This window comes from Salvelinus fontinalis, chromosome 20 (genome assembly GCF_029448725.1).
Source record: "Salvelinus fontinalis isolate EN_2023a chromosome 20, ASM2944872v1, whole genome shotgun sequence".
NCBI lineage: Eukaryota > Metazoa > Chordata > Actinopteri > Salmoniformes > Salmonidae > Salvelinus > Salvelinus fontinalis.
This window is the reverse complement of record NC_074684.1, coordinates 45,483,723-45,497,575: the sequence shown is the minus strand read 5'-3', so window position 1 is coordinate 45,497,575 and position 13,853 is coordinate 45,483,723. Positions and strand designations below refer to the sequence as shown.

The 13,853-nt window shown below is 42.9% G+C and overlaps 1 protein-coding gene across 1 annotated transcript in view; it reads right to left on the bottom strand.

Moving 5' to 3' along the window:
- The window catches only part of LOC129817875 (YLP motif-containing protein 1-like), a 60,385-nt gene that overhangs the window by 8,532 nt on the left and 38,000 nt on the right, over positions 1-13,853 (bottom strand). The window contains exons 15-19 of the mRNA XM_055873478.1: positions 12,964-13,083; positions 11,976-12,152; positions 9,860-9,943; positions 9,537-9,620; positions 9,070-9,150 (exon numbers count right to left, since the gene is read on the bottom strand). Coding sequence (XP_055729453.1) covers positions 9,070-9,150; positions 9,537-9,620; positions 9,860-9,943; positions 11,976-12,152; positions 12,964-13,083 — 546 coding nt within the window. The remainder of the gene's footprint in view (positions 1-9,069; positions 9,151-9,536; positions 9,621-9,859; positions 9,944-11,975; positions 12,153-12,963; positions 13,084-13,853) is intronic.

Genomic DNA, 13,853 nt, shown 5'->3' with positions numbered 1-13,853 from the left:
CCATATCAGGGAAGCTCATGTGTGTGCTCGTCGTCCTCACCAGGGTCTTGACCTGACTGCAGTTCAGCGTCGTAACCGACTTCAGTGGGAAAATTCTCACCTTCCGATGGCCACTGGCGCAGTGGAGAAGTGTGCTCATTGTCATGCCATTCATTCACCACCATCTCCTCCTGTTTCAGCATGATAATTTACGTCCCCATGTCGCAAGGAGCTGTACAGAAAGCCTGGAAACATCCCAGTTACATTTACATTACATTTTTACATTTAAGTCATTTTAGCAGACGCTCATCCAGAGCGACTTACAAGTACATACATTCATACTTTTTTGTACAGTTCTTCCATGGCCTGCATACTCAACAGACATGTCACTCATCGAGCATGTTTGGGATGCTCTGGATCGGCATGTATGCCACCGTGTTCCAGTTCTCGCCAATTATCCAGCAACTTAGCACAGCCATTGAAGAGGAGTGGGACAACATTCCACAGACCACCAATCAACAGCCTGATCAACTTTATGCGTAGGAGATGTGTCACGCTGCATGAGGTAAATGGTGGTCACACCAGATACGGACTGGTTTTCTGATCCACGTCCCTACTTCTTTTATACAGATACTGTATCAGCAACCAACAGATGCATATATGTTTTCCCAGTCATGTGAAATCCATAGATTAAGGTCTAATGAATGTATTTCAATTGACTGATTTCCTTATATGAACTGTAACTCAGTCAAATATTTACAATTGTTGAGTTCATATTTTTGTAAATAGACTATCTAACGAGTCATCTTAATAATAATAATAGTTTTGGCAGACCTCCCGCTTGAGCGTTTCAGCTGTGAATCTGGTGCCGGTTGAGATTAATTATATACGAACAGATTGATTCAATTAAAACACATGGACAATTAAATCCAACGAATCAAACCAGTTACAAGGAGTCGGGCTGGATTGAAAAAGGGTTTCAGGAGCCACATTTTGTTCCTTTATTTATTTATTTATTTGCTAAATACATGAGAATAACATTATATAGCAAAACTTTAACATGGTGCTGTTTGTAAAAATACCTTCACAAATTGTTATCAACTGGACTGTGGAAGTGCATATTATCAAGTCATATCAGCATCAGATATTAGAGAACGAACGATAAATCGGCCGAGCAGATATATCGGGATGATATTGTCCTTTTCTAGATTAAAATCGTCCGTTCTCTATCGGCTTTGCAGATAGTCTCTCTAATGCCAGCCTCCACTCACCGCCTGAGCATTACACAATGTCTAGCTGGAAAAATCAGCAGCAAGCTATCTTATTCTCCAACAGAAAGGTGCAGTATTGAGAAATGGTTTAACTGACAGTGACCAAAATCCAATTATATTAATTTTGTTAATTCACTAATAACAAGGCTTGTGTCGACGTGCCCAGACATGCATGAAATAAGCAAGCTAGCTAGCTAAGCAGATAGCTATGAGACCTGTTAGCAAAGATTACAATAACTAACCCTTTCATCTGTGGTGTTAGCTAGCTAACTATATTAGCTACTATGCTAGCTAGGTAGCTGGATAAACACAGTGCTAAGATATCAGCTAGAAGCTAATAGCCAACATAGCTAGCTAACGTTAGCTGGTTATCATTTTGAACATGCACCATATTCGGCTGCCAAGATAATCCATCCACCTGACAGGTGTGGCATATCAAGAAGCTGATTAAACAGCATGATCATTACACAGGTGCACCTTGGGCTGGGGACAATAAAAGGCCACTAAAATGTGCAGTTTTATCACACAACACAATGCCACAGATGTCTTTCGGCAATGAGCCATCTGATTTACGGTGTAACGTTAGCTATTTACTGGTGTGCTGATCTGACCAGCCGTAATTGCATCTGTAAATTGACAGTTGATCGTCGGATTAGATGATCGTCGTAATAGGGAAAGATGGGAGTGTTTTAAAATGCCTAAATAAAAAAATAAAAAGGTTGGCAATAGGTTTAGCTACCAAAGAATCTTCCTGGACGTTTATGGACCAAGAAAATTGTAGATCAGCGTGTGCATTCTCACTTATCAAACTACGGACAGATTTGAGTCATTTCAGACAGAACGAGCATCGTTGTTTCATCCTTTTCCCCATCCTCGCTCTCCTTGTTAGATATTATCCACATTTATGGCTTGGTAGCAAATGTCATTGTCATTGAGCAAGTTGTCATTGTAGCAGTAAACAGCAGTAAGTGATACTGGAGGGAGATGTGAAAAGGGAGCAGAGTTACAGCCTCACCTCTAACCAATTGTAGTAGTAGGATCAAGTTACAATCCGCCAGTTTCTTTGACAGATATCTGAACTAGCCAACTGAGTCGTTTCGAAATTCATCCTGGCCGCTGAGTTATTAAGAGATGGGTCTTGACAGCTGAAAAATAAATATTTCCAGATAATGGAAAAATGACTAAAAATACAAGTTTCATAAGCTTCCGTGATCACAAAATCAAGACGTTAACGTTAGACCCATTTGCATTGAATATATGTTATATGGCCAAACTAACAGCAATACCTACATGATGTCCTTTACATATAGGCGTGACATGCTGTAGTGATGCTTCTACGCAAGTGTTGTTACACCGTAGGTTTATAAGAATCCCAAAATGGAGAGATCTGGCAAATCATGTGTAACAGTATAACTTTAAACCGTCCCCTCGCCCCGACACGGGCGCGAACCAGGGACCTTCTTCCCACATCAACAACAGTCACCCACGAAGCGTCGTTACCCATCGCTCCACAAAAGTACCCGCTAACTAGCTAGCCATTTCACATCCGTTACACATGCTCAACAACTCGATGCATGAAACACTCCTACTGAATATGCATTCACCTAAATTGAGAGTAGGCCCATCGCCATCGTAACATTTACCCAGTTTAAAAGTACCATTATGTTGGTAAAAACAAAGTCACATGTATTGTTTTGATCGAGGCCACACATGGCTGATCACGTTTTTTCCCCAAATTGAACGATACTGAATATCAGTCTAAAAACATAGTCAGAGTGCTAAGTAGGCTAGTCATTTTCAAGAAGACAAGTTTGATGAAAGACTCGTGTGAAACCTCTCATATGCTTCAGGGGGAGCTTTCACATCTTTTTGTTATTCAATTTGATTTACCTACCATTTGAAAGTTTGGCCTACTACACCACACTAGAGTTTTACCTGGGTCTCCTATGTACTACACCACACTAGAGTTTTACCTGGGTCTCCTATGTACTACACCACACTAGAGTTTTACCTGGGTCTCCTATGTACTACACCACACTAGAGTTTTACCTGGGTCTCCTATGTACGACACCACACTAGAGTTTTACCTGGGTCTCCTATGTACGACATCACACTAGAGTTTTACCTGGGTCTCCTATGTACGACATCACACTAGAGTTTTACCTGGGTCTCCTATGTACGACACCACACTAGAGTTTTACCTGGGTCTCCTATGTACTACACCACACTAGAGTTTTACCTGGGTCTCCTATGTACTACACCACACTAGAGTTTTACCTGGGTCTCCTATGTACTACACCACACTAGAGTTTTACCTGGGTCTCCTATGTACTACACCACACTAGAGTTTTACCTGGGTCTCCTATGTACTACACCACACTAGAGTTTTACCTGGGTCTCCTATGTACGACACCACACTAGAGTTTTACCTGGGTCTCCTATGTACTACACCACACTAGAGTTTTACCTGGGTCTCCTATGTACGACATCACACTAGAGTTTTACCTGGGTCTCCTATGTACGACACCACACTAGAGTTTTACCTGGGTCTCCTATGTACTACACCACACTAGAGTTTTACCTGGGTCTCCTATGTACTACACCACACTAGAGTTTTACCTGGGTCTCCTATGTACTACACCACACTAGAGTTTTACCTGGGTCTCCTATGTACGACACCACACTAGAGTTTTACCTGGGTCTCCTATGTACTACACCACACTAGAGTTTTACCTGGGTCTCCTATGTACTACACCACACTAGAGTTTTACCTGGGTCTCCTATGTACGACACCACACTAGAGTTTTACCTGGGTCTCCTATGTACTACACCACACTAGAGTTTTACCTGGGTCTCCTATGTACTACACCACACTAGAGTTTTACCTGGGTCTCCTATGTACTACACCACACTAGAGTTTTACCTGGGTCTCCTATGTACTACACCACACTAGAGTTTTACCTGGGTCTCCTATGTACGACACCACACTAGAGTTTTACCTGGGTCTCCTATGTACTACACCACACTAGAGTTTTACCTGGGTCTCCTATGTACTACACCACAATAGAGTTTTACCTGGGTCTCCTATGTACGACATCACACTAGAGTTTTACCTGGGTCTCCTATGTACGACACCACACTAGAGTTTTACCTGGGTCTCCTATGTACTACACCACACTAGAGTTTTACCTGGGTCTCCTATGTACTACACCATAATAACTGTAGAAATTCATTTGGATATAGGATGTGTTAATCACAGACTTTCAAGATTATGTGTGTCAAAAACTGAATGGAAATCTCGGAATCTTAATTCTAAAAGCTATGCTTATACTTACCATCTAGTAAGGAACTAACACCATAGCATCAAACATATTTTGTCTTATTCGTAGTAGAGTTAAATTACAGAAGAAATCCAGAACTAATTTAGGCTTATTTGATTAACAATCAAAAGATATCTAGGATATTTCAAATTACTTACACCCATTATTCTCAGAACCAATCCACATTACCTCGACAAAAGGTTACCATGAAATGTTTCATCTATTTTTTTTTTTTTTTTTTTAATGGGTGGAGAATCCCACTCCTTTAGTTGTTCTTGGTTTTATTGAACAGATAGGACAGTGACGAGACAACAGGAAAGGTCAGAGGGGTTATGGGTCGGATTCGAACCCATGCTGACTCTGATAAATGTGTGTGTGTGTGTGTGTGTGTGTGTGTGTGTGTGTGTGTGTGTGTGTGTGTGTGTGTGTGTGTGTGTGTGTGTGTCGGGGTCAGTCAGGGCCACTAACCATTACACCACAATGCTTTCTCAATTATGATTTCTGAATCTCATGATCTTCCTCTGGTACACTTGCACTATGTATCACTGTATATAGGATTTTCGACTTGGCAAAAGTTTGTGAAATTATCAATGATTTTTTTATTTTATTAATATGATTCTTCTCAGGACACAAAGAATACTAAAATCGACCAAACAAGACCAAAATAAAAACATAAACCAAAAGACATTCAGCTTCTTGACCTAAACCCATTTACTACCATAGCTGCAGTTCATTCGTCAACAGCCTATGGTCTTTAAAAGAGCCAAGGGCTGAAGTCATCGAGTCACTCACTGTACCTGTAAACTACCTAGCATGTCTGTCCACTGTAAACTACCTAGCATGTCTGTCCACTGTACCTGTAAACTACCTAGCATGTCTCTCCACTGTAAACTACCTAGCATGTCTCTCCACTGTAAACTACCTAGCATGTCTCTCCACTGTAAACTACCTAGCATGTCTCTCCACTGTAAACTACCTAGCATGTCTGTCCACTGTAAACTACCTAGCATGTCTGTCCACTGTAAACTACCTAGCATGTCTCTCCACTGTAAACTACCTAGCATGTCTCTCCACTGTAAACTACCTAGCATGTCTCTCCACTGTAAACTACCTAGCATGTCTCTCCACTGTAAACTACCAGCATGTCTCTCCACTGTAAACTACCTAGCATGTCTCTCCACTGTAAACTACCTAGCATGTCTCTCCACTGTAAACTACCTAGCATGTCTCTCCACTGTAAACTACCTAGCATGTCTCTCCACTGTAAACTACCTAGCATGTCTCTCCACTGTAAACTACCTAGCATGTCTGTCCACTGTAAACTACCTAGCATGTCTCTCCCCTGTAAACTACCTAGCATGTCTCTCCACTGTAAACTACCTAGCATGTCTCTCCACTGTCCACTGTAAACTACCTAGCATGTCTCTCCACTGTAAACTACCAGCATGTCTCTCCACTGTAAACTACCTAGCATGTCTGTCCACTGTAAACTACCTAGCATGTCTCTCCCCTGTAAACTACCTAGCATGTCTCTCCACTGTAAACTACCTAGCATGTCTCTCCACTGTAAACTACCAGCATGTCTCTCCACTGTAAACTACCTAGCATGTCTCTCCACTGTAAACTACCTAGCATGTCTCTCCACTGTAAACTACCAGCATGTCTCTCCACTGTAAACTACCTAGCATGTCTCTCCACTGTAAACTACCAGCATGTCTCTCCACTGTAAACTACCTAGCATGTCTCTCCACTGTAAACTACCTAGCATGTCTCTCCACTGTAAACTACCTAGCATGTCTCTCCACTGTAAACTACCTAGCATGTCTCTCCACTGTAAACTACCAGCATGTCTCTCCACTGTAAACTACCTAGCATGTCTCTCCACTGTAAACTACCTAGCATGTCTGTCCACTGTAAACTACCTAGCATGTCTGTCCACTGTAAACTACCTAGCATGTCTGTCCACTGTAAACTACCTAGCATGTCTGTCCACTGTAAACTACCTAGCATGTCTGTCCACTGTAAACTACCTAGCATGTCTGTCCACTGTAAACTACCTAGCATGTCTCTCCACTGTAAACTACCTAGCATGTCTGTCCACTGTAAACTACCTAGCATGTCTGTCCACTGTAAACTACCTAGCATGTCTGTCCACTGTAAACTACCTAGCATGTCTGTCCACTGTAAACTACCTAGCATGTCTGTCCACTGTAAACTACCTAGCATGTCTGTCCACTGTAAACTACCTAGCATGTCTCTCCACTGTAAACTACCTAGCATGTCTCTCCACTGTAAACTACCTAGCATGTCTCTCCACTGTAAACTACCTAGCATGTCTCTCCACTGTAAACTACCAGCATGTCTCTCCACTGTAAACTACCTAGCATGTCTCTCCACTGTAAACTACCTAGCATGTCTCTCCACTGTAAACTACCTAGCATGTCTCTCCACTGTAAACTACCAGCATGTCTCTCCACTGTAAACTACCTAGCATGTCTCTCCACTGTAAACTACCTAGCATGTCTCTCCACTGTAAACTACCTAGCATGTCTCTCCACTGTAAACTACCTAGCATGTCTGTCCACTGTAAACTACCTAGCATGTCTCTCCCCTGTAAACTACCTAGCATGTCTGTCCACTGTAAACTACCTAGCATGTCTCTCCACTGTAAACTACCTAGCATGTCTGTCCACTGTAAACTACCTAGCATGTCTCTCCACTGTAAACTACCAGCATGTCTCTCCACTGTACCTGTAAACTACGTCAGTCCTGGAGAGCTACTGTCCTGTAGGTTTACACCAGGGCTCTCCAACCCTGTTCCCAGAGAGCTACTGTCCTGTAGGTTTACCAGGGCTCTCCAACCCTGTTCCCAGAGAGCTACTGTCCTGTAGGTTTACACCAGGGCTCTCCAACCCTGTTCCCAGAGAGCTACTGTCCTGTATGTTTACAGCAGGGCTCTCCAACCCTGTTCCCAGAGAGCTACTGTCCTGTAGGTTTACCAGGGCTCTCCAACCCTGTTCCCAGAGAGCTACTGTCCTGTAGGTTTACACCAGGGCTCTCCAACCCTGTTCCTGGAGAGCTACTGTCCTGTAGGTTTACCAGGGCTCTCCAACCCTGTTCCCAGAGAGCTACTGTCCTGTAGGTTTACACCAGGGCTCTCCAACCCTGTTCCTGGAGAGATACTGTCCTGTAGGTTTACACCAGGGCTCTCCAACCCTGTTCCTGGAGAGCTACCGTCCTGTAGGTTTACACCAGGGCTCTCTGACCCTGTTCCCAGAGAGCTACTGTCCTGTATGTTTACACCAGGGCTCTCCAACCCTGTTCCTGGAGAGCTACTGTCCTGTAGGTTTACACCAGGGCTCTCCAACCCTGTTCCTGGAGAGCTACTGTCCTGTAGGTTTACCAGGGCTCTCCAACCCTGTTCCCAGAGAGCTACTGTCCTGTAGGTTTACACCAGGGCTCTCCAACCCTGTTCCCAGAGAGCTAACCTCCTGTAGGTTTACACCAGGGCTCTCCAACCCTGTTCCCAGAGAGCTACTGTCCTGTATGTTTACAGCAGGGCTCTCCAACCCTGTTCCCAGAGAGCTACTGTCCTGTAGGTTTACCAGGGTTCTCCTACTCTGTTCCTGGAGAGCTACTGTCCTGTATGTTTACACCAGGGCTCTCCAACCCTGTTCCCAGAGAGCTACTGTCCTGTAGGTTTACCAGGGTTCTCCTACTCTGTTCCTGGAGAGCTACCGTCCTGTAGGTTTACACCAGGGCTCTCCAACCCTGTTCCTGGAGAGCTACTGTCCTGTAGGTTTACACCAGGGCTCTCCAACCCTGTTCCTGGAGAGCTACTGTCCTGTAGGTTTACACCAGGGCTCTCCAACCCTGTTCCTGGAGAGCTACTGTCCTGTAGGTTTACACCAGGTCTCTCCAACCCTGTTCCTGGAGAGCTACTGTCCTGTATGTTTACACCAGGGCTCTCCAACCCTGTTCCCAGAGAGCTACTGTCCTGTAGGTTTACACCAGGGCTCTCCAACCCTGTTCCTGGAGAGCTACTCTCCTGTAGGTTTACACCAGGGTTCTCCTACTCTGTTCCTGGAGAGCTACAGTCCTGTAGGTTTACCAGGGCTCTCCAACCCTGTTCCTGGAGAGCTACTCTCCTGTAGGTTTACACCAGGGCTCTCCAACCCTGTTCCTGGAGAGCTACTGTCCTGTAGGTTTACCAGGGCTCTCCAACCCTGTTCCTGGAGAGCTACTGTCCTGTAGGTTTACCAGGGCTCTCCAACCCTGTTCCTGGAGAGCTACTGTCCTGTAGGTTTACACCAGGGTTCTCCAACCCTGTTCCTAGAGAGCTACTGTCCTGTAGGTTTACACTTCAACCCTAATCTAGCACACCTGATTCCAATAATTAGCTGGTTGATAAGATATGAAAACCTACAGGAGGTTAGCTGTGAGGGCATGTTTAGGAACATTGACCACCACCTATAAAGGGCATGCTGACTGGGTCCTACCTTAACGTCTTCTTCCTCCTCCTCCTTCTTCTTGGGCTTCTTCAGCGACTCATCATCAGGATTGAAGTCTTCCATCTCAACCTTCAAATACAAAATGTTTCTATTGAATTTGATGTGGGTCCTCCTGTAGCTCAGTTGGTAGATTACTGCGCTTGTAAACGCCAGGGTAAAAAGTACGTACGCACCGACTAAGTCGCTTTGGATAAAAGCGTCTACTAAAATGGCTTCTAGAACACTTCTAGAACACAATTACAGCAAAGAGGATAAAGTGCATCTAAAATCATGGAGGATAGCACCGACAGGTAGTACACATTGTTACCTGGTCCTCGGGCCATAGAGAGGACTAGGGTTCACTCTTAAAAACAGGACCCCAGAACCTAGCTGTATTTCATTAGGTCTCAATGAATAGAAAACCATTAGTCCGACATATTGATAATGGAAAAACGTATGTTTCCATATTAACATACCTCCTCAATAGCAGCATCCTGAAGCAGGGAGCGGACATCCAGCCGCATCATGTGACGTGGTGACGACTCCCAGTTACTGGACATCTATATAGACAACGGAAAATAAATTAGAAAATACAAATATAAAAACAGAAAATGAATAGATATACGTATGGACTGTCCCTGTTATATACTGAATAAAAGTATACAGAGTACAGAAAATGAATAAACACAATATGGTCTATCACTGCCATTATCAATGCCTTGAGAAATATGACACCTGGTGCCATTGAAAATGTACGAGAGCTCTGCGGTTGTTGACGCGAGGACACTCAGTACGGTACCTTTTGAATATCCTTTATCTTCCGCCCGTGGGCATTTCTTTTAGCACAAGTCTGATAGTCTGCCGAGATTTCAGCCAAGTACACCTAAGAAAATAAACATTTACACGTTTATAATATACAGTTTATAATAATACAGGGCCTTGCAAAAGTATTCAGACCCCTTGGATTTATTCACATGTTATTGTTACAAAGTGGGATTAAAATGGATTTAATTGTTTTTTTAAATATATTTATAAAAAGTATCTTAAAAAAACAAAGATAAAAGTCAAAGTGGAAGAAAAACGAAACAAACTAAAATAGTCGTTGCGTAAGTATTTGCGCAAGCTTAAATTAGTCCAGGAATAAAACGTGGCTTAACAAACCGCATGAGTTACATGGACTCACTGTGTGAAATAATAGGAGTTGCCATGATTTTGTGAATGACTACCCCTTCCTCTGTCAACATCTTTAAGGTCCCTCAGTCAAGTATTGAATATCAAGCACAGCTGCAACTAAAACAAAAAACAGCGAGATTTTCAAAAGCCTCAAAAGGGGCAGTGATTGATAGAAGGGTGACAACAAATCAGACATTGAATATATCTTTAAGCGTGGTCAAGTTAATCATTATTATATATATTAAACCACCCAGACACATCCAAGAACTGAGCTGCAGGACAGGAAGGAAACTGCTCAGGGACGTCACCATGGTGATTATAAAACGGCTACAGTGTTCAATGTCTGATGGTAGAAAACTGAGGATGGATCAACAACATTGTAGTGACTCCACAATAATGACATAAATGACAGAGTGAATAGAATACAAAATATACAGAATAAAAATATTCCAGAACATGCATCCTGTAACAAGGCATTAAAGTAATACTGCAAAAAAAACACAGGAATACACTTTTTGGCTTAAATGCAAAGCCTTATGTTTTGGGGGCAAATCCAACAACACATCACTGATTAAATGTCTCGTTATTTTCAAGCACGATGGTGGCTACACCATGGTATGTGTGTACTTGACATCGGAAAAGACGGAGGGTTTTCAGAATTAAAACAAACAGGATAGGGTTAAGCACAGTCAAAATCCTAGAGAAAAACCTGCTTCAGTCTGATTTACACCAGTCACTGGGAGACACATTCACCTTTCAGCAGGACAATAACTTTAAACACAAGGCCAAATCTACACTGGAGTTGCTTACCAACACAGGGAATGTTCCTGAGTGGCCAAGTTACAGTTTTTGACTTAAATCTGCTTGAAAATCTATGGCAAGACATGAAAATTGCTGTCTATCCATGATCCCCCAACATCTTGACAGAGCTTGAAGAATTTGTAATAAATATTGTACAATCCAGGTGTGTAAACCCTCTTAAGAGACTCAGGTGTTTCTAACATGTATTGACTATGGGAGCTGAACAAATTTGCAACGACTATATTTGAGTTATATTAACTTCTATTAATCTTCTTCTTTTTTTTTTTATGTGAATTTTTCGTCCACTTTGACAAGAGTATTTGTGTAGATTGTCGACATGAAAATACAATACCTGTTCTAACATCGACAGTAGGACACTACTTAAAATGAAGTAATTTTACTTTAATTAGTTTCCTCCCCCTTTTCACTCCCCAATTTCATGATATCCAATTGGTATTTACAATCTTGTCTCATCCCCCGAAACTCCTCTACGGACTCGGGAGAGGCGAAGGTCGAGAGCCATGCGTCCCCCGAAACACGACCCTGCCAAGCCACACTGCTTCTTGACACACTGCTCGTTTAACCCCGGAAGCCAGCCGCACCAATGTGTCGGAGGAAACACCGTCCAACTGACGAGCGGAGTCAGCTTGCAGGAGCCCGGCCCGCCACAAGGAGTCGCTAGAGCACGACGAGACAAGGAAATCCTGGCCGATCAAACCCTCCCCTATCCCGGATAACGTTGGCCCAATTGTGCGCCGCCCCATTGGTCTCCCGAACCCGAGGCTATAGTGGCGCCTCAGCACTGTGATGCCTTAGACCACAGCGCCACCCGGGAGGCTTGGGCATGTATTCTAAACGGTATGCTAGTTTGCAAAATTGGAAGATAGGCTTGCATCTCTTTTGATATTTCAAGATATGAAAAACAAACATGACTAACTCACCTCAAAGCCTTTAGTCTTGGCAGCACTCCAGAACTGATCAAAGTATTTAACCCTGTCATTAATTGCGTCGATGATAATGAAGGGGAAGAAGCCGTCGTCGAGGGTCTTCCTGAATGTTTTTAGCATACTGTTCCTGTACGTGTCTTCCATCTCTGCTTCATACTCGTATTCCAGACACTGACAAAAGGAAAATGTTAGGAATTGATATTACATTACATATAAATATAGGACAATTTTAATTTAAAAAATAAATAAAAATCACCGGTGTATACTACATTGAGGAAATGTAGCTTCAGTGAGCCATTATGTAATACATGCGTAGGTGTCTTTAGGCCTTCTTTGGTCTGCATTTACACAGGCAGCACAATTCTGATCGTCAAACCCAATTATTGGGAAAAGAAATGATCTGAATTGACAAAAGACCAATTACTGGAAAAATATCAGAATTAGGCTACCTGTGTAAATGTAGCCTTTTAGGCCTACAGTCATCCATCTACAGAGCGATAGTATCTGACTAAACTAGATAGTAGTGGTGCTCTATAGTGATTGGCTTGGACTCATTTTGAGTGGCGGTACGGTTTATATTTTTGGTGCAGGAACTCGTCAATACGTTTCAGCTAACATTCTATAAGAGACACAGGAACTCAACGTACAGTAAGAACAGAGAGGATTAAAACGTCTCCACATAGGAACAGAGAGGATTAAAACGTCTCCACATAGGAACAGAGAGGATTAAAACGTCTCCACATAGGAACAGAGAGGATTAAAACGTCTCCACATAGGAACAGAGAGGATTAAAACGTCTCCACATAGGAACAGAGAGGATTAAAACGTCTCCACATAGGAACAGAGAGGATTAAAACGTCTCCACATAGGAACAGAGAGGATTAAAACGTCTCCACATAGGAACAGAGAGGATTAAAACGTCTCCACATAGGAACAGAGAGGATTAAGTAAGTAGGTCAGAGGGAAATCATAAAGGACAGACCTTGAGTTTGACTCGTTTCCCTGTATCTTGGTCCTGCTCCATCTTCTCCACCTCCGTCATGAAGTAGTCGTCTAACCCCAGCACTCTGGGCGGAGCCCCTCCACACTCCACCTCCTTGTCCTTAACCCAACACAACAACATGTAACGTTTTCGTCAGGTAGCAGACGCTCTTATCCAGAGAGATGTACAGGTAGTGCGTTCAATTTAAGATAGCTAGGTGGGACAACCATACATCACAGTATGTCAAACTTTTTTTTTTTTCAATAAAGCTGCTATGAGCAAGGTCAGAGCTAGTAACGACGACAAGGTATTTCACTGAGAGAAGTTTCAGGAAGTGACGTGTTTTGGGTAAAAGATGAAGACGACTACGGTGGGTTTGTGGAAATTTAAATCAATGTTTGTTTACAATGAGGGGCAGGTATTTGTTATCCTGACTGCTGCGCTCTCGTAAGCTCGCGAGATCGGGACAATTAAACGAGGCTATGGACAGTGGAGTCCGAAATTGACACCCTTGACAGAAAAATGAGTAATAATGACTGTATAAAACAATTCGAATAGTGAGCTCAAAAACATTTAGTAAATTATATAACCTCCCCTGTTATTGTAATGATGAGGTTAGCATGTCTTGGGGGTATGATATAAAATGCTAACCTCCCCTGTTATTGTAATGATGAGGTTAGCATGTCTTGGGGTTATGATATAAAATGCTAACCTCCCCTGTTATTGTAATGGTGAGAGGTTAGCATGTCTTGGGGGTATGATATAAAATGCTAACCTCCCCTGTTATTGTAATGGTGAGAGGTTAGCATGTCTTGGGGTTATGATATAAAATGCTAACCTTCCCTGTATTTGTAATGGTGAGAGGTTAGCATGTCTTGGTGGTATGATAA